The sequence below is a fragment of the Neomonachus schauinslandi genome, chromosome 1 (assembly GCF_002201575.2).
Source record: "Neomonachus schauinslandi chromosome 1, ASM220157v2, whole genome shotgun sequence".
Taxonomy (NCBI): domain Eukaryota; kingdom Metazoa; phylum Chordata; class Mammalia; order Carnivora; family Phocidae; genus Neomonachus; species Neomonachus schauinslandi.
Window position 1 is genome coordinate 57,758,558 of NC_058403.1, and position 24,664 is coordinate 57,783,221.

The following is a 24,664-nucleotide window of genomic DNA, read 5'->3' on the forward strand; positions in this document are numbered from 1 at the left end:
GTCGCATGCTTTTTCTGTCCGACAGCTAAACTGGGAAAAGCGTTCTCATCGAGATGCAACATGATCTTTAGAAAAGTTGTATTTAAAAAATACTTTAAGAAATAAAATGAAGGACTGTAAGGAACATGGAAATGATAGAAGAAATAAGATGTAACTTCAGCTACGACCCTGCGCTGTGGGCCTAAAAGTCACTTCCAGGAGTGGGACAGGGCCAATACTCTCAGTCCTTACTCAGCTGAGCCAGGGTCTCTCAGAGCTGGGCTGTAACTCACCTCCTAGCCCACTGGCTTTAAATTTTATTTTACTTATTTTTTTGCTCCTTGATGATCCGACGTAGTTGTCGAAGTGAATTTTGGTGAACTTTATGGAAGTGATACATAAAATTGCTTTTTGCACAGCCCTGGAACCGTAACAATATTGAATGGTTTTTGCTCTCAAAAAAAAAAAAATTGTAGGACAGAAAAATCACTTCTAAGGCACATTAAATGAGATAAATACGTGTATTTACCTTAGCCAATAGCAGGAAAAGAGGAAAGGCATCAGGCCTCTAAATTTTAGCCTAGAAAATAAAATGGCTTAGATATTCGATTTCATTGTATTTTATATTTCTTTAGATTCAGATTATTATAGTGCCTTTTAAAAGTCTGATTCAGCCGGCAAAGGCTATATAATTTACCAATGGAAGAGTAGGACCTAGGGCAGGTGCTGGTGGGGGTGCAGAGCCCAGCTCAGGCCCACAGCTCACCCCCCGCCCCAGGCATGGCAGTCCTCCATGACAGGACAGCCGGCCTTGGCAACAGTGACTAACTGTGACACAGGGCTTCACTCGACTGCTACTTTTTCTTCCAGTGTTGGATTTTGAGTGTACTGTGGACAAGGGTTCAAAATAGCCGAGTTACGTTGGCAGTTTACCCAGAGGTAACTCCGTGTGGACAGATTTTGGCCTCACTCTGAGAGGTGAGGCAGCTTTCTCCACAACACAGCCAGAGGCAGAGAACAGTCTGATCAGGAGAGCAGGAGTGAATGGAAAGTTATCCCCCACCAAAGCTGAACCCTGGTGGTCTCCTTCTGTCCAAAACTGAACTTCCCAAAGACTCTGATATTATACTTAAGTACAGATTTAAGGCTAAGTCTGGAATCACGTAGAAATGTAACTAAAGCTAGCTATAGGTCTCGTTCAAAATAAATTCAAAATAAACAACTGAGTATTAACTATATTGTCAAACCTACAGGATGAAGGCCTGACTATTGTGGACGTAAGTGGTGATTCAGTCTAGTTTGATTTGGGGGGTGGAAATAAATAATCCTGACTGGTTTTACAGAGTTGAAAAACTCAGGGAGTCTTTGCCACAGCTCTTCCATAGACTCTAAAGTCATTCTTGCTGCGATTAGAATCACAGAATTTCAGAATGGGAAAGCTCTAAAAACTTAGAGCTTATCCAAATCCTTCATTTGTCAGATAATAAAATGAGGCCCAGGAAGATTACGTAACTTCCCCTGGCTCTCACTACCACCTAGGGAACAGGGTTTCCCCGGAGACCAACCCCTTTATCCAGGCAGTTGCTCATTGTGGTAGCCAGCCAGCGAGGAACTGAAGCCTCCTGCCAAACAGCTACGTGAGTGCGTCTGGAAGTAGCCCTTCCGGCTTCAGCCAAGCCTCGCATGGGGTGGCCCCAACTCACAGCTTGACCACAACCTCGGGAGAGACTCTGAGCCCAGAGCAGCCTGCTAAGCTGCTCCCAGATCCCTGACCCTCAGAATCCCAGGTGAGAGAAGTGCCTGTTGCGTTAAGCAATGTTCGGGGGTAACTTCATGTAGCAATAAGGAAGTAAAACCCTCAGAGCTAGGACTAGCAATTTTTGTTAGATGCTTGAAGGGCACCTATAGTTTAGGGTGTACAGCAGAGGAAGTAAGGGCGCTCTCCAGTACAGAAGCTACTTCACCAGGGATTTAAGCTACTGGGCACAAACTTTTTGGATCGCTTAAATAGGAACATGAAAGAATCTTTGAAAGGAAGCAAGTCCTATCTAATCTCGGGGGAGGACAGATCAGCAGGCTGGTCACAGGTTAGGAAGACTTGACGTTGCCGGGTCACCTTCTACGCTGATGTAATATCGCCTTCCTCACCTTTGCTTCTCCATGACTAACTTCTATTCTGGGACAGCTCAGTGGAGACGCTCATTCATATATATGGACCCAGAGAGCTCTGAATCTCAAATGCTAAGCTCTGTTACTAACAGGGGTCCAAATATCAGGGAGATCATTCCTAAATGGGTACAGCCATGAATCCCCATCACCGCTTACCCCCAAACGAAAAGGACAATCAAATTAGTTTAAAATGTTAAAAAAAAAAAAAATAGTTTAAAATGTTATGCACAATCAAAAGTGATGGTTGGAGCCAGTCTCTCAGAGTGATAGAGTGATGTAACCTATCAAGACTTAGGGGTCTACATCAAAAACAGCAAATGACTCGACTAGAACCTGGAAGAAAATGCAGAGGATGTGAAAAGCTATGGGACTACTTAGAATACTGGTAGAGCTGCAAACACCTTCAGAGAAAAGCCGCCTTGTTGACCATTTTGCAAAACATACTCCTCTGCTCCATTCAGAGCTGAGGAGTTTGCCGAAGCCAGGGGTGATTCAGGAAGCTGGGTAGTCTTGCTTTCGGCCAATCCAAAGCTAACAGCTCTGTCTGCATTTCCTGCATCCTGAGCCCTCAAATAACTGCTCTGTGGAGTTAACAATGTCAGAATTCTGATTTGCATCTCATTCTAAGATACTGTTGGCAGAATAGCTTGTGCTTTTGTTTTTTGTTCTCAGAAAACACTGAATATCAGAGTTGATTTTCCAAGGACTGAAACAAGCAAGCTTTCTCACAGATTGCTAGTTTTTCCTGCCGATGGCTAAAAATTCAGATAAGCAAGAGACAGATTTCCTAAAACAAGATATATTGCAGATGCTTTCTTGCAGTTTTGAGATACATACAGCTTCTGAAGCCTCCATATTCAATCCAGTGGGCTCCAAACAGATCTAAAATGGTTCAGTTCAATAAGAAATAGATGTTGAGTGCTAGAGTCCATTCTAAGATAACCAAATTGGAGAAAAGTTATTAAAACTATATGAGTGGATCTGGTCTTAGACTTTTAAATAAATTCATTTTAAAATAATAGGACTATTGCAGCCGGCAAGGAAACAGAACTTCTGGTAAGTTGTATGTCGGAAATCTTGGACGGAGTTGAGAGAAAAAAGCAAACTTAAAGGCCCATGGGCTTCATCTCCTTCTCTTGTGGAGGCTGAATGAGGGGTAGGATAAGACCACCTTTCTTACGCAAGAGAGCAATCTCTTCCTTTAAGGCCAAAATCCTTTCTGCCTGGAGTTGGATCAATTCAGTGACCTTCTCTCTTGCCACAATGTCCGCTTTCCGAGGGCCCTGGAAGGCATTGCCCTGTTAAAAGAAAACACCTCCCTGCTTTAAGCATCACGTGTAATGTGAAAAATTCCTCATTCTTATGTTACGAGTGCCTATCTTACTGTCAGTTTAAATACCCATTGCTTCTTATTTTAAGGGGCCTTCAATTCTTTCACTGAAATCCCACCATTAGAAATGTGCCCCTCTGGCTAATGAGTAACTCTTAAAATGCAAATCCCATTAAGATAGCTATCCCTCATTCCTACTATAGAAGGGCTCAGCACTGGAACCATAAAAGACGGGGTACCCCCATTTTCTATACAGCCCATATTTTGTTTCCCAAAAAGGAAATCTCTATTTCCTCATCCAATTCCTTCTCCTGTCCAGCCAACTCCTGCTTATGCTCCAGACATCACTTTTAGGGAGTCCTTTGTCCTGTGGACTAGATTAGGATTTCCTGTTCTGTGTTCTTTCAGAACATCCATCATGTATCATTGTGATTATGAGATTGAACCATTAAAATTTATATCTGAGACTCCTTTTTTAGGTTGAAAAAGTGGCAGTTTCATATGGTTCAACCTAAATGCCTGTTTGAGATCTTTCTTGCAAGAGCCTGTGCCTTTAAGAGCTAGATGGATCTCACCACTCTACCCAGCACCTGCCCTGGAGCATGTGACATAAGGACCTGCTCAAAAAGCTTTGAATGCATGTTAAAGGGAAGAAGATGACACTTATGTAGTATATCCACTCTGTGCTTAGAGCGGAGGCAGCCATCATGTGACCTCGAAGGAAACTCCAAAGAATCACTGAGAGAATCAGAGAGCTACTGGCCCGGCATCACAGGCCCACTAAGCCAAAAACCCTCAGTCATCACCTCCAGACTTCTTGTTAGTGAGGAAAATGACCCCTATTTGTTTAAGCTACTCTCCACAGGGCTTTTGGCTACTTGTAGCTAAACCCATGCCTCAGCTCATGGCATCACTCCAGCTGGTCACTTTGAAGTCACCTTAACTTTCCCTCATTTTCCTCACCATATCCAGTCAAAGTTTGGCTATTCTTACTTTGAAATGTCTGATCCTTTTTTGTTCTTGCCATCTATATCCCAATTCATGCCTAGACTGTTGGAAGAATAATAGCAATGGACTCAGCTTTGGAGGTGGACAGACCTTGGTTTAAAAACTAAGCACCATTCATTAGCTCCGAGGCAGTTACTTAACTACTCTGAGCTTTGGAAAGTAGTATTTTGAGAGTAGCAGTATGAGACATTCCACGTAAAGAGACTATACATGAAAATCTATTACTTTAATACCATAAAAATTATCTATGTAAAGATATGTATGTAAGGATCTCCTATGTAAAGAGACATATACTATGAATTTCCTTTCCCATTTAACTGATCTTCTACTCAAACACTTCAGACTCTTTTCTCCAATATATCTGGACTTACCAAAGCACATAAAGCCAACAAGTATGACTGCTTATTCTATGAAGATCGTGTTTAGGCATTAACCTTCTGGAACACCGTCCTGATTAATTCGAAAATTCTTCAGTGGGTAAAGGGCCCTCAGTACTCAGATTTCTAGTATCCTCTCATACTGAATTTCCAATAATAAACCTCCCAAATCCTCTTATTCATTCTTGCTTCTAGACTTGTACTTAGGTAATTCTTAAACTCTAGCCTGCATCAGAATCATCTGGAAGGTTTGTTAATATAGCTGGCTGGGCCCCTCCCCCAGAGCTGCTGATTCAGATCTGTGGGTGGCCCGAGAATTTGCATTTCTAATGAATTCCCCAGGTGATGCTGATGCTGTTTTTCGGGGGGACCACACTTTGTGAACCCCTGGCTTAGACCATTTCCAGGATGCTTAAAGAAAACCAAGGGAAACAATGGGCGTTTTTGCAGATACTTCTGTAAGAATATGACATATATATTTTAAAACATATCGCATATGTGTTAGGTTCCTAGAGGACACGTCACCTAGGTGAACCTTGAATCAGGTGAACCTGTATTAAATAAGTTATCCACCATATACTATGTATTAAGTATTATGTCAGGCTCAATAAATATTATATAAGAAAAAGTTGAAAGCCATAAAAAGTAACAAGTGTTTTAATAAAGTAATATGAGATCCTACAATTAAAGATACCCACTTTAAATCAAATGAAATAAACAAATATTGGAAATGGGTATTTGTTACCAAATTTAGGGATTATTTTGGTGTCATTTGTACCTAACTAACCTTACCTCTCCAGGGCTAAGGCAAACCCATAGATTAGTACATATGTAAACTCGTGTCCCCCAAAAGGCATACAGTAAAACTAGTCCCCCAGGCTCACCTGTAAAGTGGGTACTAGCAACTTCATGTCCTCAGGGACCCAGGTGGACTGGAAGTGGTACAAGATCAAGGTTTGTTTAAATGCCAGCACTTGATATTCCTGTGAATAGCTACCTTCACAGAGCTTCCCCAACTCTGATAAAAGGTCTGAAGAAAAGGAACATACCTGCTGGTTCTGTAGTGTATTCAACTGAGAATCGAGTTTCTTCTTTTCAATACATAAATCATTCATCTGATGAAGCTTTTTAGTGTGTTCCTTTGTCTTCATCATCAACTCCCATCGTACCTGAGCAATCTTTTCCTGCCAGGACAGGAAGATGTAAAATGGGTTAAGTAAATAAGAGAGGAAACAGAAAAATACATGTCCAGATTTGATCAAAACCATTCAGCAAATATGCATATGAAAAAATATAATCGAAAATCACTATGAGGGCGCCTGGGTGGCTCAGTTGGTTAAGCGACTGCCTTCGGCTCAGGTCATGATCCTGGAGTCCCGGGATCGAGTCCCACATCGGGCTCCCTGCTCAGCGGGGAGTCTGCTTCTCCCTCTGACCCTCCTCCCTCTCGTGCTCTCTGTCTCTCATTCTCTCTCTCAAATAAATAAATAAAATCTTTAAAAAAAAAAAAAAAGAAAGAAAGAAAATTACTATGAAAATGCAACCAGAGCCAACTGCATTGGCTCTGGTTCAATTAGAGAAAAGAAGAATGTAGGTATGCTCAAAGATACAAGGAGGTAAAAAAGATAGACATAGATATCACTTCATTGTTGAAGAATGAAATCAGTATGCAAACAGTGCTGCTATTCATTACTTAAAAGGAAGAATATTAATTTAAGCAGAAAACTTTCATATATTGTTCTTTCCCCAGCCTTGGCCCAAGATCCTCAAGTAGCCTTGAATGGCCATGCATCTCCTGGTGGCTTTCCTTTGTTCTGTTACTGTTCCGAAAATTATTTTAGATTGCACATATTATCTCCAGCATTCCCCTCCCTGAAAATCTTGGATAAGCAAAGATGAGACAAGATGACACTAGGAACCTCTTCTCCTGCCCTGTCTACTGATAAGACAGGAAACTGGAGAAGTCATCATGACTTGGGGGCTTATAAAATCTTTATACAAGCTCCTATCTTTGAACCTGGCTACAATGGGACACTGCCTCATCTCATAGCTCAGGGAACAGTGTAGGCATTAACATCTTCTAAGACCCCACCAGCGAAATAGTCCATACCTGGTTATAGAACTTATTATTTAGAGATGTTTCCTAATTTCCAGATATGAACAGCATGTAAAAGCTATAGGGAACACTACAACTGCGATCCTCCGAGCACAGCGGTTCCATCTCTAACACTGTCAGAGCATTTATTTATACATTAATGTAGACCTCAGAAGGGAATCCTGGTCATCAACCATGCCATTTTGTTATATTTTCACGTACCCAGGACCCCAAAACCTAGTGCTGGTGCTTTCACCCCAAGACAGACAAGTCCCTTCAACTAAGTGAATGGTCAGGATGCTGAGACAGGCTTAAGATCATGGGGGAGCCAAGTGGGGCCCACAGACTCGTCTCTGGCTGCTCAGATGCTTCGCAGGAACCACAGACAGTGTTTCTTGCCTTGACCCACGTTCAGCCAAGGCAGGTCACCTGTTGTCTCAGCCATACCTCCCACATCTTCATTTCCTTTGCATTCGTTAGCTCCTTTCGAAGTTTTTTGATCTTTAGCTCTTCAAGCGTTGTGTTCACGGAAAGTGTCTGAAGGGCTTCTAAGTCTATCACACGGCCAAACTTGCTGATCATTAGTTGATGGACCGTTTCTTCCATTTCTAAAAAAAAAGACTTCACTGTCTTAGGTTGTTCCGTGGCCCGCATTGTTATTAAATGAACAATACCAGTAGCAACAACATTCCAAAGAACAGAGTTTGCAAGAGGATAGTAAAAGATTTTATGCTACCAGTTGACTTATCCTCTGTGACTCTTCACCAGCTCCTTTCCTCACTTAAAATGCCCATTCCTGGTTGTCTTTTCATCTACTTGAAAATCCTGTGTAAGGCAGACTCCGCTTTCCCCCAGTTGTTTCCACCCTCTGCTGTGCCCCTCCTCAGACTGTCAAGGGCCCCAACTGGACAAAGAACTCTTCAGATTTTTTTTTTTTTAAGTCACTGATCTCTACAGCATCTAGTGTTAAGAACAGAGCAGGCACTTAGAGGAAGTAAGTGTTTCCATCGTACTCCAAGTAAAAATTAAAGTCTGATTCTCAAACATTCCAGGCTCATTCTCATCTCAGTTCCCACCGACTGGAATGTTCTTCCCCAAATAGCCACATGGCTCCCTCTTGCCAGCCCATTTTCTGAAAGCAAGTTGTAAGGCTCATTTCCAATACACTCAGTTCTGAAGGGGTAACCAAGGTCCTCGTCCTCTAACCAGGGAAAACCACACCTTACCAGTATTCCACCTTTCCAGGGAGCGGTTCCTGGCTCCTACAGACCTGAGCACTCTCCTTTCCCGTCCCTTCTTAATTTTTCTTCTTAGCAATGATCTCCATCTAACATGCAATGTATCTTACTTTTGTTTACTGTCTTTCCTCAACATGAGAACCCTGGAACTTCTTGGGAAAATTCCATTTGTGGGGTCTGAGCTCCCCAAGAAAATGTAATTCTTGTAACAAGACTTTCTCAGGTACCAGACTGTCCCCTAAGTGAAGTCTGAAGGCCCTAAGGTATCAGATGATACAGTTCTGCAATGGTGTGGAAGTTTGTATCTGGTGTCATTGTTAAGGTTTGACTATAATGATATAACTGGCACGACTGCTGTTGTGCATGATCCGGGAAGGGCTGTTCACTTGTATTCTGTGTGAGTGTAATCCCCATGGACTTGTGTAATGTGGTGGCCATGATAATCAGTGATGCAAAAATGAAATGATGCTTAGATTATTTGTATACATGTACCAGCCTGTAGCTGCCTGCTTGGTCTCAGTAAGAACCTTGAGACTCCCTCCAGCTAGTGCCCTCTCCCATGACAGCCTCATGTACTAGGATGTGGACTCTGGTCCTTGCCATTCCCCCTGTGGAGCCAGCCTAATGCCCTTCTCCTGATTTGATTAGGCCAACTAGTGTTTACCGGGGACATAAAGCCTTCTGGAATATTTACCACATGCCTTCTCCATGGCCAAGAGCTGTGTTCTCCTTGGAATGAAGTGAACTTACTCCTTCCCACCACCATGTTCTAGACTCTCCTCTTCTTCTTCTTTTTTTTTTTTTTAAAGATTTTATGTATTTATTTGAGAGAGAGAGAATGAGAGAGAGCACATGAGAGGGGGGAGGGTCAGAGGGAGAAGCAGACTCCCTGCCGAGCAGGGAGCCCGATGCGGGACTCGATCCCGGGACTCCAGGATTATGACCTGAGCCGAAGGCAGTTGCCCAACCAACTGAGCCACCCAGGTGCCCTAGACTCTCCTCTTCTTGTTCACTGAGTCTATGGAAGGAGGAAGGCAACCTCAAGCCAAGCGTGGTGTTCCTCATCACTACTAAGCCTTTGTTCTCCAGCTTACAGAAAAGGAACCCACTCCGAGTTCCACCTTCAGAATCAGGAAAACTTTAACCAGACTCACAACTTGCTTTTCAGAAAATGGGGTGGGGGGGTGGGAGGAAGAACTGAAAGTTGCTGAATAAAACTTATACCACATGGAACTATTCCCTTTTATTTCCATTAACACTCTGAAAATTTGCAAACTTCATTTCATCTTCACACATTTTCCCAAAATGAAAGTTTGCCCAAACTGAAACAAGCTTCTTTCCTTGTTTTCATACTAGTTTATTCCTTGGTTTGATGAACAGTACTTTCAAATATAAACAACATTCATGGCCTACCGAAGCCAGAGGAATGTGAAGTACATGAGAAGCACTGGGACCTCAAGGCTTACACCTGACAAAACTGTGTGTCTCAAATTAGTGTTATTTAAACATGCAGTCCTAATATGTATTTTTTATTTTATAATCCAGCTGCCTTGCAGAACCAGCTGCCCATGAAGGCAGAACCATCAACACTCACTGGAAACTGGCCTCTACAAATCCAAGCAACTTGGATTGGCTGACTAGTTGACTACTATAGGCTTCCCATTTTTTTTCTTTTTCAAATTAATATATATATACTTTTATTCAATTGTGGTAAAATACATAACATAAAATATCATTTTAAACATTTTTAATTGTACAGTTCTGTGGCATTAAAATAGATACTAAGATATTAGCAATATTGTTTTTATTTATTTATTTGACAGAGAGAGACACAGCAAGAGAGGGAACACAAGCAGGGGGAGTGGGAGAGGGAGAAGCAGGCTTCCCGCCGAGCAGGGAGCCCGATGCGGGGCTCGATCCCAGGACCCTGGGATCATGACCTGAGCCGAAGGCAGACGCTTAACAACTGAGCCACCCAGGCACCCCTGTATATGTCTTGTTTAAGAAATCCTTTCCTGTTTTGAGATCATAAAGATATTTTGTCCATAGTGTCCTCTATTAGTAGTGTTCTTCATATTTGTATTTTTAATCTATCTGGAGTTGTGGATATTATAAGATGCACAGTATAAAGATTACTATCCTTTAAAATACGTTTTGAATATTTGATATATGGAACAGAAGTGTAAGTTGTGAAGTTTCCAACTTTAAAAACAACAATAGTGGGGCGCCTGGGTGGCTCAGTCAGTTAAGCGTCTGCCTTCGGCTCAGGTCATGATCCCAGGGTCCTGGGATGGAGTCCTGCGTCAGGCTCCTTGCTCTGCGGGAGGCCTGCTTCTCCCTCTCCCATTCCCCCTGCTTGTGTTCCCTCTCTCACTGTCTCTCTCTCTCTCTGTCAAATAAATAAATAAAATCTTTTAAAAAAAATTTAAAAAAACCAAGACATATACACAGACACAATGCACAAACCATAAATATTGATAAAATTATATTAAGATTTTAAATGTCTATATCCCAAAAGGATACACTAAACAAAGTAAAAAGGCAAGTCACAAGAAGAAATTTGAAGTGGCTTAAAAGACAGAATATAGAAAGAACTCCCTAAATCAGTAATAAAACAAGTAGAAGTAAAAAATTGGTAAGGTTTATAATAGGCAACTTACAGAAAAGGAAACACAAATAAATGGCAAATAACTAATGTACATGAAGATATTTAACCTCACCAGAATCCAGGAATCATGAATAAAAAACCACACTGAAATACAATTTAACACCCACCAGGCTGGCAAATATATTAAAGTCTGACAGCATCAAATGTTCCTGAGAATATGGAGCCTGAGCCGTTCTCACTGCCAGGGAAGTGGCAGGCTGGGGGGGGTGGGGGGGGGAGGAGGGGAGGGTTGGAGATAAAATGATACAACCACATCGGAGAGCAGCTTGGCAATATACAGGAGTGCCTGCCGGAAACGCGTAACACCCCTCTACAACCCAGACACCCCAGTCCTGGGGATTCACTTTCTCCCGTGCACAAGGAGATGTGTACAAGAAGATTTACTATAGCTCTGTCTTCATGAAAAATTAGAAATACGTGAAATATCCATCAACAGAAGATTGAAGAAAGAAGTTCTTTCAGAGTCCTACAATGGAATATTATCGTAACAGTTAAAGTGAATAAATGACAGCAGTATGGATACCTCTCAAAATTTGGCTTAATAAAGTGAACTGCAAAATGATATGAATAATATTACAGTTAAAAACATGCAAAGTAGTTCCATATGATGTGTGTGGATACATACATATGCATATGTGCTCACCTGCCAGTTGACCCTGGGGAAGGGGCTGGGGAACAGTAGCAGAAAGAGGAGGAGCTTCAGTTGTATGGGCAATGTTTTGATTCCTTAAGCTTGGTGGCTAGTGATGTCACTCTATATTTCATCATGCATAAAACCTTTTAAACTTAAGAGAAACAGTTTCTATGATAAAGGATTTATTCTTTTAAAACAAGAGCGTGACCATTCAGTCAGCGGTATCAGGAAAGATGGTAGCTAGGAAGACGAGCAAGGGTTTCCTTGCTCTCAGTGGTTCTGATTCTGTGATAACTTACTGTTTTCAAAGCTGGAGGTGGTCACTTAATAGTTCCCTCTCTTATCAAGATAGTACTGGATAACCCGTGGGCTTAGTTACTCACTGCTTATGGTTTTTGCCATCTCTCTCTTTTCTCGGATAAGCTGTTTGCGCCTCTCCCGGCAGTCCTTGTTAAGTTTTTGCTGCTTGGAATTTTCTTCATGGAGCTGTATGATTCTTTCTTGGAGCCGTCCCAAGGAATGGTTAGAAAAGACCAAGGTTCCAGAAAGATCATTAGGAATTTCTCCAAATGCTACATACTCTACCTATCAAAACCAAAACAAAACCAAGATCAAACTAAATGTAAGATCATAGAAAGCACTTCCTTTTCTGTCCCTTGTTTAGGTCATTGCCTTTGGACTTCTGTCATTCCCACCACTGAGTAAGGTAAAAGAGCCAGAGTTGCCTTCAGATAGTAAGCCACATTATGTCCCTGTAAGGACAGCAAATCTTCCCCCAGACCATGCCTAATATCTGCTGCATAACCATGGGACAAACATTTCACGGTGGGTGTATTAGGCAAATCGCTACATAAAGCTAATCCAGTTTGGATCAGGTTACACAAAATACATGTGAGGCTGATCTAAGCTTTTTCTTCTAAAATACAGCTTTCTCGCTTTACCTGACAAAATAGGGTACTGAATGCATCTCTGCACCTTAATATAAGCTGTAATTCTAATGAGTGTGGAAATGAACCAAGAGGCAAGAAAAAGAAAGGACACTTTCCTTTTGTCTTGCCCTCCCTCATTAACAAGCAGAGATTATTGCTTGTGTTCCCTCTCTCACTGTCTCTGTCAAATAAATAAAATATTTTTTTAAAAAATAAAAAAAAACAAGCAGAGATTATGATAATTCTTGCATAATTCATGTCTATTTGAAGATGGTGTGAAAAGATGTGCACAAGATCCAAGATTTCAACCTCCAAACCATTCCATTCTTAAGTCATAAGCTCCTTGGGGCACCTGGCTGACTCAGTTGCAAGAGCATGGGACTCTTAACCTTGGGGTCATGAGTTTGAGCCTCACGTTGGGTGCAGAGATTACTAAAAATAAATAAACAAACAAACTAAAAAATAAATTTAAAACAAGTCATAGGCTCTTCATTTCCTCAGACCTGAAACAATTCATTGGCCTTTGGAAGTGATAATGGGCCATCGGGAAATACATATGTTTGGCTCTTACTCTTTCACAACAATCTGAGAATGGATAAGAAAAGTTGGGGTGTCATTATTCAGGTAGAATTCTCAGCAAAGGGCTGCATTTCTTCCCACGAGTGACCCACGAATCTTTTCTGGGAAAGCCCAGGTGTGGTGGCTCTTCTGCTCAGACAGGGCGTCGCATCGTCTCCAGACCCATCACCTGGTGGAGCTTGAGTGGAATCACGACCAGCAGTTCATTTAGCCGCTGCTGTTTCTCTCGTTGGTAAGCCTCCAGGGCCTCCTCAGCTACATTCAGGTTAGCTGCCACAACTTTCACCTGTGGAGAGCCCCATGTGTGAAATGTGATAAATGGGGACATCTTGGGAGATGAGCAGGACCTGCTCTGTTGGGCTATGATTAAATGAATGATCCCAGTTTGCAGCCCAGGAATATGTGTTATTTTTTTTCCTGCTAAGTCATGATCCACACTACTTTTTCAATCATTCCTATGTCCCCAGAGTAGTAAAGGGCTCATGAATAAGAGTTCAGATGTCCTCATCTCCCTTTTATTTTCTGCATGAAAAGCAGCTCTCAGCATGGAATGTCGTTGTCAAGATGGTGGGAATCTCATTGGGCCATCAATGACCTCAAAAAACAAAAGGAAAAAGCCCTTTAAGGCAACAAAATTACTAACTACAGTACTCATAAAGCACGTTCTTCATCTAAAAAACTTGAAAGTTTTCCAAATCATTTTGTATTTGCAAGAGGAGAAGCAATCTATCAAAAATATTTGTGAATATGAACTCTAAATGATACTTTCCAGCCACTGGATGCACTCAGCCAAAGAATTAAATGAAGTCAGAGAAGGACTTCTTGAGAACCACGCCACTATTGATTGTCTACTACTGCTACACCATTTGGGGTGTGAAAAATTTCCTCACATGTATTGTTTCAACAACTCAGTTAACTCCTGCAAGGTGACCCAATTAATAGGGGACATTTGTGATCAATTAAATAAGATCAAGATATCCACTGATCTATTTGACAAAATTGGTAATTGGGGATCCTATCTAAGACATTTGACCATAATTTTGGGCCTAATACTTGTTTCATGTTCATCCTTTTGAATGTGCTGATGCATGTACCGTTTGCTGCCCATCATGACCCCCTGGAGCCATACCAAGGGCCCCTGGACTGACCCCTGGAGAGATTCTAACTGCCCTACAGCCCGCAGCCCCATTTCAGCAGGAAGCAGCCAGAGCGGTCATCGTCCCATTCCCTAGGGTTAGGTTTAGGGTTACCATTCCAGGGGGAGGCATGAGTAAGGGACAGGCAGGTCTAAGCAGGGAGAGATAGATAGGGGTCTATGTGATCAGGCTCAAAGAAATCCCAAAAACGTGAGGTGTGGGGAACCCAGAGATAAGGGGACAAATTGGACCCCCCTGCCCTAGGCGTGGGGGTGGGTGGGTGTCTTTTTTATGACAATCACCTGTGACCAACAAAGAATAACCAGACCCTAAAAAGGAAGTAAGCCATTGAAGGTCTTAGCACTAGTCCTTGCTCAATGGTGATATCAATAGAGATGTTAGAAGGATTTAAGTTCCCTGGATGGCTTTCTATAAAAGACTAACCCTAAGGACCCTCAGTGGCAACCCTGTCCGGACCCCTCTCACTCTGTTTCTATTTATTTTTATCTTACTCTTTTTCATTTCTGTTCTTGTGAATGTTTCCTAATATACAAAATACATTAGTATAATAGTTTGTGAATATAATTTGTAAATATATATACATATATTGTATATAAATTTTTTTTACTTATAGAAGTATGTAATAAAAAAGTTTGGAGATCAATGATTTAGATAAAGGAAGGCCAATCTTCAAAAGAACCAACAGCCCCTACCACAACTGTGCTTGAAGAGAAAAAACTTAAAATATAACACTTAAAATGTTTAGGGGCACCTGAGTAGCTCAGTCAGTTAAGTGTCTGCCTTGGGCTCAGGTCATGATCTCAGGGTTCTGGGATCGAGTCCTGTGTTGGGCTTCCTGCCGAGCAGGGAGTCGGCTTCTCCCTCTGTCTGCCGCTCCCCTTGCTTGTGCTCTCTCTCTGACAAATAAATAAAATCCTTAAAAAGATAAATAAAATAGGGGCGCCTGGGTGGCTCAGTCAGTTAAGCGTCTGCCTTCGGCTCAGGTCATGATCCCAGGGTCCTGGGATCAAGCCCCGCATCGGGCTCCCTGTTCAGCAGGAGGCCTGCTTCTCCCTCTCCCTCTCCCACTCCCCCTGCTTGTGTTCCCTCTCTCACTGTCTCTCTCTCTGTCAAATAAATAAGTAAAATCTTTAAAAAATAAATTAAATAAATAAAATAAAATAAAATGTTTCTTCTCTGGGGAGAAGGCCTAACTCATGTCATTTCTACAGCAGTACAGTAGCTGGGAGGATGGCTGGCACGCTGGGAGAGGATAAATAAGTAAGCACACCATCATACTTTTTTGGATAGTGTATCATGTTCCTTTTTGAGGTTATCGATAATTTTCTTTTCTTCAGCTAAGGCCTCCTCAATGTCCAGCCTTTTCTCTCGAAGTTGAAGGGCCAATTCAAAAAGACCCACATCACAATCTGAAAAGACAGTCAAAATTAAAAGAAGCCCCATTGTCATGGAATGTGCCGATATTAGAAGTGTGGACTTTGGAGCTTCAGAATTAATAATGACCATTTGTGGGTCCACTCTAGCACACTTTCACTCCACTTCGGGCTCCACTGTTCCGGGTGGAAATTATTAATATAAGTAATCCTGATAGTAATTCTGATACCAGCACTGCACTGATGTTCCGAGCAGTACCGTGAGCCAGACTTTCTGTTTAGGACTCCTTGTATGTACGTTCTCTCACTCAAGTCTCCTAGGCCCTTGCAAGGTAGAAACTGTTGTTCCCACATTATAGGTGAGCACCCAAAGTCTCAGAGAAGTCATGTAGCTGACACGTGACACAATGGGACTCAGGTACAGTATCCCTGTATTAATGTCCACTATATCACACCACAGTCCACCAAGCAATAGATAAAGAATGTGAAAATAAGAGTACTACAATGGAATTTAGAAACTTTAGTTCTAGCCCTAGTTCCACCACCAAACTAGCTGTGGGACTTTTTTCAGGCCATTTAATCCTGCTGTAAACAAGGATTATTTACAAGGATCCTGCTGTAACAAGTTGCATTATAATCTTTCGAGCTCTAGTTCACTCAGACATATGATTTTAAGAAGACTCTTGTTTGCAACATTAAAACAAGATTTAAACTTTACTTGAAATTAAGCTTTAAAATTTTATTTAAAATCTATATAAAGTGGCTACAAAAATAAATTTCATACCAAAAAGAAGTTTTTTCTGTACAGGACTATTCATCTATTGAGACTGTAAGAATATTGGTCTGGCTGCTTCAGACTGGTTTTACCAGTGAAAACAGTGAATATAAATTGCTAAGCATCTCCAGGAAGCCGGCACAAAGTACCCTTACAAAACGGATTTTAAATATGAAAATTTGAATGGGTTTGTCAAAAAGAGAAAGCTTCGTAAAAAAAAAAAATACATGCACACGTGTGTGCACGCACACGCACACACTGCGATCTGTTATTTCTACATAATTTGACTTTGAACCAACTATAAGTTATCTGTAAATTATTTGTCGTTCATAAATGACTGCCTAGGGAAAAGAAAATAAATCATCCAGAGAGCCAAATAAAAGTATTCATTAGACTACTTCATACAACTTCAACCACGCTTCCCTTAAATTTTATTATAAGACAACCGAGAAACCACAAAAGGATCTCCTTGATATTATCAGTCCATATTCACACTTCACAGAGAACATATGGTTTTATCCAACTTACTTGTTGGGCAAATAGAATCATCAAAAACTTCATCTTCAGATCCAGACTCATCTTCATCACTCTCTAAGCTAGATTCTTCTTCACTTGATTCATCACTATCTTCATCTTCATCTAAATAGAGAAGAAGACATTATTAATAAGCAGAGAAGTTCCTGTGTTAAGATAAATCTCAGATTTTAAAAATAAAGGGTTTTTTCAATGAGTTAGTCACTAGGAAAATAACAGATAAGGCAGGCAATTAGTCAATATTTTTAGAAGAGTTTAAAATGGTTAAAGAAAATATTACCCAAAGAAATCTACAGATTCAATGCAATCTCTATCAAAACACCAATAGTATTTTTCACAGAACTAGAATGAATAATCCTAAAATTAATATGGACCCACAAGAGACCTTGAATAGCCAAAGCAATCTTAAAAGAACAAAACTGGAGGTATCACAGTCCCAGATTTCAAGATATACTACTAAACTATAATAATCAAAACAGTATGGTGCTGGCACAGAAACAGACACATAGATCAAGAGAACAAAATAGAGAGCCCAGAAATAACCCCACACTTATATGGTTGCTCTATGACAAAGGAGGCAAGAATACACAATGGGGAAAACACAGTCTGTTCAACAAGTGGTGCTGGGAAAACTGGACAGCTAGATGCAAAAGAATGAAACTGGGCCACTTTCCTATTCATACATAAAAATGGACTCAAAATGTGAGTTCAACCTAAATGTGAGACCTAAAACCATAAAACTCCTAGAAGAAAATGTAGGCGGTAATTTCTTTGACATCAGCCATAGAAACATCTTTCTAGATATGTATCCTAAGGCAAGAGAAACAAAAGCAAAAATAAACTATTGGAACTACTCCAAAAAAAAAAAAAAAGCTTTTGCAGAGTGAAGGAAATCATCAGCAAACCAAAAAGTCAACCCAGTGAATGGGAGACTGTATCTGCAAATGATATATCCAATTATTGGTTAACATCCAAAATATATAAGGAACTTACACAACACCAAAAAATCCCACAAATAATCTGATTAAGAAATGGACAGAGAACCTGAACAGACATTTCTCCAAAGATGACATACAGATGGTCAACAGACGCATGAAAAGATGCTCAACATCACTCATTATCAGGGAAATGCAAATCAAAACCACACTTGTCAGAATGGTTAGATTCAAAAAGACAAGAAACAACAGATGTTGGCAAGGATGTGGAGATAAAGGAACCCTCACACACTGTTGGTGGGAATGTAAATTGGTGCAGCCACTGTAGAAAACAGTATGGAGGTTCCTCAAAAAATTAAAAATAGAATTACCATATGACCCAGTAATTCCACTACTGGGTATTTACCCAAAGAAAATGAAAACAGTAATTCAAAAAGATGTATGCATTCTTATGTTATTGCAGCAGCATTTACAACGACCAAGATATGGATTAATACTCAGTCACAGAAAAGAAATGAGATCCTGCTACTTGCAACAACCTGGATGGACTTAGAGGGTATAATGCTAAGTGAAATAAGAGAAAGACAAATACTATATGATTTCACTTACACAGGGTATCTAAAAAACAAAACAAATGAACAAACAAACAAAAAAAGCAGAAACAGACCATAAATACAGGAAACAAACAGACTGTCACCAGAAAAGCAAAGGGGGGGGCAGAGGGATGGGCAAAATGGGTGAAGGGGCATGGAAGGCACAGGCTTTCCAGTTATAGAATGAATAAGTCATGAGCTGGAAGGTCCAGCAGAGGGAATATAATCAATAGTATTATATTAGTGTTACATGAGGACAGATGGCAGCTGCACTTGTGTTGAGCATAGTATAACATACAGAGTGGTGGAGTCACTATGTTTTTCACTTGAAACTAATGTAACATTGTGTGTCAACTATAATTCAATAAAAAAATTAGTTTAAAATAATAATAAAATTCTACAAAATAAAATAACCAAGTAAAAAGAAAAAACAAATAAATAAATGGTTGGGGACACAGAGACCAAAAGTCAAATGCCTGAAGAAGGTTGTTCAATTAATTTCAATGCACTGAATCAAAGAAGGTTGAGACCAAACTGCCAAGCTGCTTCTGCTGTGACCTAACACACACTTGGTTTTATAGGTCCACAATTCCTAAATCATAGTGCCTTGGGAGGGGGAAAAAAAATCTTCCATAACTTATCTGAAGTAATGCTATATATTATCTTTATTTAACCTACTTAGTGTGAATATTTGTGTCTTGCTGTAGAAATATTAAGGTGTTTGATTTAGATATCCTGCTCTAAGCCCTGCTGGGGGTGAGAGTTGACAAAGACTCTATCCGTTGACCAAACTTGAGTCAGGCTCCTCTGAGTTCTCTTTCTGACCCATAGTGGACCATGAGCTTAGTTCTTGACCCATTTAGTCCAGTTTTAGCAAGAATCCTGCTGAGTCAGTTTAGTAAAAATCTCACACCCTTGATATCTGATCAGATTCCTCCTTAATCCTTACCCTCACTATCTTTTCACTCTGGCCAATCTTCAGCAAAAATCCTGTTAGGTCAGTCTAGCAAAGAATTATTCTACCTCTTAGTAATTTTCCATTCACTGACTCCCACCCTGCTGCTTGGCTATAAATCTCTACTTGTCCTTGTTGTATTCAGAGTTGAGCTGATCTCCCTCCCCTATTATAAAATCCCATTGTAGTGGTGCCCCTGAATAAAGTCTGCCTTATTGTTCTTTAACAAGTGCCATGAATGGTTTTTTCTTTAACAGTGTCATATAAAATATCTTTTATAAAATACAAAAAATACTAAAACTCATCTGCCCCTAAGAGTTTCAGAGAAGGGACTGTAGACCTCTCCCACGCAGCTCTACTCCATTTTCTTTTAAACATGTTGAAGCCATCTATGAACCATAGATCACTAATTGGCAATTTCTATTTTATGGACATCAAGTTAGAAATAAGAGATGGACCTCATACTCTTCAGAAGATTTCCTAAATTTAAGATCTCTCTTAAAATTACTTTAAGCAGTCTGTACCACCTTATGAAATAAATCACCAAAGTTTAAAATTAGACTTTAAAATTCCTACATAGATTTCTGCTTTTGGGAAGACAAAGTAGATCTATTTTTTTCTTATGTAGAACAAACATAAGATTCTGAAAAATGGAAAGAAAGCAGACTAAATATGAAACTCAGAAGCTGAGGAACAACTGTGGTGAGTTTTTTGGGTCTTCTTTTTGCCTCTTAGATCTCAGACTTAGAAATGAGTAAGTCACCAACCTGGAAACACCAATAGATACAGATATAAAACGGCCCAACCAGAGCCTACTCTCTCTAGCCAAATGGCCAAGAAAGAGGTGGCCCAACAAGGCAAAACTTTTAGACAATATCCTAACCAAACACCACAGGAAAAAAACTGTGGTCCCACTCCCACCCCTATCAGCGAAGGCCAAGTAGGGAACCTAGACACCCACCCTTGCAAAGCTGCAATGAGGAACCCAACATTCTCATCACACAGGATAGTGTCAGAGAAGGCAAAGCAGGGAACCAGGACATTTTTTCCTGCTGGCTGGTGACCAGCCTTGCCCCCAAACCCCACCAAGATATCTGTGGAGACCATGTGAGTAGCCCGGATTTCTTTCACCTGGCAATAACAAGACTCACTCCCTCCTCCCATAGAGGTCATGTCAGAAGAACCCTAATAGAAAAAAAGAAGAAGAAGAACCTGGAAAGTCAGGACTTTCACCATTGCGCAGAGGTACCAAGGCCATCCCCACTATGTTGTCAGTAGAGACTACATGGGGACCCAGAACTCCAGAACAAGGAGATCTTCCTTCCTTTGAGTCACAGTGAAGGTTGAGTATGGCAATAAGGAGTAGGCATCCAATCCTTTCTCTGGAAGAGCAGTGTTAGAAAAAGCCAAGAAAAACAGAAGATTTAAATAAGATACAGAGTCTTATAACATAATATGGAAGTTTCCAGGTTTCAACTGAAAGTCATTCACTGTAGCAAGAACCAGGAAGATCTCCAACTGAATGAGAAAAGACAATGAATAAATGTCAACATTAGGATGGCGGAAATGTTAAAATTATCTGACAACGTATTTAAAATAGCCATGATAAAAATGCTTCCATAACCAATTATAACACACTTTAAGCAAATGAAAAATACAAAGCCTGTTTAAAGAAATAAAAAGTATCAGAAAGAAAAAGATACAAAGAAGAACTAAATGGAAATGTTAGAACTGGAAAATACAATAACTAGAAGAGGAACTCAGTAGATGGGCTCAACAGCAGAATGGAGGGGAACAGAGGAAAGCATCTGTAAACATGAGGGCAGAACAATAGAAGTCATCCAGTTTGAAAAACAGAAAGAAAACTGAAAAACAAACCTCAAACCTCAGAGCCTCAGGGACCTATAGGACTATAATGAAAGGTCAAACATTCATGGCATGAGTCCCAAAAGGAGTGAAGAAAAAGGAGGTTTGTAAAAGCACTTAAAGAAATAATGACTGAAAACTTCTCAAATTTGGCAAAAGACATAAGCTGACAGATTAAAGGAGTGAACTTTCATCAGTCTGAACCCAAAGAATCTACTCCAAGACACATCATAGTCAAGTGTCTGGAAACTAAAGACAAAAAGTCTTAAAGACAGTGAGAGACGTGAGACTTCACCTTTGGGAGATGAACAATTTGAGTATCAGAGGATTTCTTATCAGAAACCATGGAGGCTGGAAGAAAGTAGCACAATATTTTTTAAATGCTGAAAGAAAAAAAAAGTCAACCTAGAATCCTATACCCAGTGAAAATATCTTTCTGAAATGGAGAGGAAATTAAGACATTTTCAGTTTGCCACTAGTATACCTACCCTAAAAGAATGGATAAGGGACATTCTTTAAACAGAAGGGAAATAGTTTTTTTAAGAAGGAATTTTGGAACATCATCAAGGAAAAATTAACATGGTAAGCAAAAATATAGGTAAGTATAATAGGCTTCCTTCCTCCCTTTGAGTGTTTAAATTATGTTTGGTAGTTGATGCAAAAATTATAACATTGTCTGATGTGGTTCTAGATGTATGTAGATGAACTATTCAAGACAATTATATTATAAATGGAGGAAATAAAGGGATGTAAAGGCAGATGAGGATTCTATACTTGACTTAAACTGGTAAAATGATAACACTGGTGGTCTGAGATAAATTATGTATATACAATGTAATTTATAAAGCAACCACTAAAAAAGTTACACAAGGGGTGCCTGGGTGGCTCAGTGGTTAAGCGTCTGCCTTTGGCTCAGGTCATGATCCCAGAGTCCTGGGATCGAGCCCCGCATCGGGCTCCCTGCTCCGCGGGAAGCCTGCTTCTCCCTCTCCCACTCCCCCTGCTTGTGTTCCCTCTCTGGCTGTCTTTCTCTCTGTCAAATAAATAAAACCTTTAAAAAAAAAAAAAAAGTTACACAAAGAGATACACTCAAAAGACTAGAGAAAATTAAAATGGAATTCTAAAAAATGTTCAAGTAACCCAGAGGAAGGTAGGAAAATGTAGAAGATGGAAAGCAGAGAGAATAAAAAATAAATAAATGGCATACTGAAGCCCTAATATATTAAATCTAAATGGTTTAAGTACACCAATTAAAAGACAAAGAGTAGATAAGAAACATTAACCATGTGCTGTCTACTAGAAATTCACTTCTAATATAATAACATAGTCAAATTGAAAGTAAAAGGAGTGAAAAGATATATCATGCAAACATTAATCAGAGCCAAACAGGAGTGACTATATTAACATCAGATAAAGTAGACTTCAGAGCAAAGAAAAATATTCTAGACAGAGAAAGACCTTATATGATAAAAGTGTCCATCTATCAAGAAGACATAGTAATCCTGAATGTGTATGCATAAAACAGGGCTGCAAATATGGAAGCAAAACCGATAGAAATGAAAAGAGAAATAGATAAATCCATAATTATATTTGGAGACTTCAACACCCCCTCTCAACATTTGATTGGAATTATACAGAAAATCAGCAAGACTACCTTAGAAGACCTGAATAGCATCATTAACCAACAGGATCCAATTGACAGTAATAGAAGGTTTAACCCAAAACAGCAGAATATACATTCTTTGCAAGTACCCACAGAACATATACCAAGACAGACCATATGCTAGACCATTAAACAAATTTCAACAACTATAAAAGAACTGAAATCATGCAGAATGTGGTCTCTGACCCCAATGGAATCAAACTAGGAATCCATAACAAAAACTTACCAAGAAAATCTCAAAACACTTGGACCCAAACAAAACACTTCTATATGGTCCATGGGGCCTAAAGGAAAGATCAATGTAAATTTTAAAACTGCAGTGACATGAATGAAAATGGAAAATGCAACTTACCAAAATTTGTAGAATCCAGCTAAAGCAGTGTTAAGAGGGAAATTACAGCACTAAATTAGAAGAGGAAAAGTCTCAAATCAATAATTCACACTCACCTCAAAACCTAAAAACAGAAATGCAGAATAAATCCAAAGCCAGCAGAAGAAGGTAATAATAAAGATAAGTGCAGAAATCAATAACATTGAAAGTAGAAAAATTATCTTTAAAAAATCACCTATCCGAAGTTATCCAAATTTATCCCGTTTGTTCACAAAAAGATCAAATTGACAAACCTCTAGCAAGTCTAAAAAAACAGGGGGGATAACAAAAAGTTACCAATATCAAGAATGCAATAGGTGATGTTACTACAGACCTTGCAGATATTAAAAAGATAATAGAGAAATACAATGAATATCCCCACACACATAAATTTGGCAACTCAGATGAAATAGACCAATTTCACACACACAAAAATACAAATTACCACTGGTCACCCAATATGAAATAGATAATCTGAATAGTTATATAGCTATACTAAAAACCCTTGAGGGGCACCTGAGTGGCTCAGACAGTTAAGTGTCTGCCTTCGGCTCAGGTCATGATCCCAGGGTCCTGGGATCGGGCTCCCTGCTCAGCGGGGAGTCTGCTTCTCCCTCTCCCTATGCCTGCTGCTTCCCCTGCTTGTACACACTCTCTCTCTGTCAAAAATAAATAAAATCTTGGGGCGCCTGGGTGGCTCAGTCATTAAGCGGCTGCCTTCGGATCAGGTCATGATCCCAGAGTCCCACATCAGGCTCCCTGCTCAGCGGGAAGCCTGCTTCTCTCTCTCCCACTCCCCATGCTTGTGTTCCTGCTCTCACTGTCTCTGTCTCTGTCAAATAAAAAAATAAAATCTTTAAAAATAAATAAATAAATAAATAAATAAATAAATAAAATCTTTAAAAAAAAAACTTTTGAGTTTGTAATTTTAAAACTCCCCTGAAGAAATCTACAGGTCCAAATAGTTTCACTGGAGAACACTACCAAATTTAAAGAATTACTACCACATACATTATCTTCCAGAAAATCAAAGAGAAGACTTCCTAATTCATATTGTGAAGCTAGTATTATCCTGATACTAAAACCAGACAAAGATAGTACAAAAAAGAGAAAAAAGCAAGCTAAAGACCAATGATCCTCATGAATATATGGACACAAAATTTTTTTTTTCTTTTCTTCTTCTTCTTTTTTTTTTTAAATAAGTTCTACACCCAAAATGGGGCTTGAACTCATAACCCCAAGAGCAAGAGTTGCATGCTCTATTGACTGAACCAGCCAGGCGCCTCTAGGCACAAAATTTCTTAATAAAATATTTGAAAATAGAATTCAACAATATATAAAAAGAATTATAAACCATGAGGGGGGTGGTATTTCAAGGGTGTAAGTCTGATTCAATAATCAGTAATCAGCCAGTGTAACACACCATATTAATAAGCT

The 24,664-nt window shown here is 39.9% G+C and overlaps 1 protein-coding gene across 1 annotated transcript in view; it reads right to left on the minus strand.

Moving 5' to 3' along the window:
* Positions 1-2,934: 2,934 nt before the first annotated feature.
* The window catches only part of CFAP44 (cilia and flagella associated protein 44), a 132,404-nt gene continuing 110,674 nt past the window's right edge, over positions 2,935-24,664 (minus strand). The window contains exons 28-34 of the mRNA XM_021692531.2: positions 16,840-16,950; positions 15,442-15,572; positions 13,176-13,292; positions 11,882-12,083; positions 7,406-7,566; positions 5,913-6,047; positions 2,935-3,446 (exon numbers count right to left, since the gene is read on the minus strand). Of these exons, the coding sequence (XP_021548206.1) occupies positions 3,255-3,446; positions 5,913-6,047; positions 7,406-7,566; positions 11,882-12,083; positions 13,176-13,292; positions 15,442-15,572; positions 16,840-16,950 (1,049 nt within the window). The 3' untranslated portion in view covers positions 2,935-3,254. The remainder of the gene's footprint in view (positions 3,447-5,912; positions 6,048-7,405; positions 7,567-11,881; positions 12,084-13,175; positions 13,293-15,441; positions 15,573-16,839; positions 16,951-24,664) is intronic.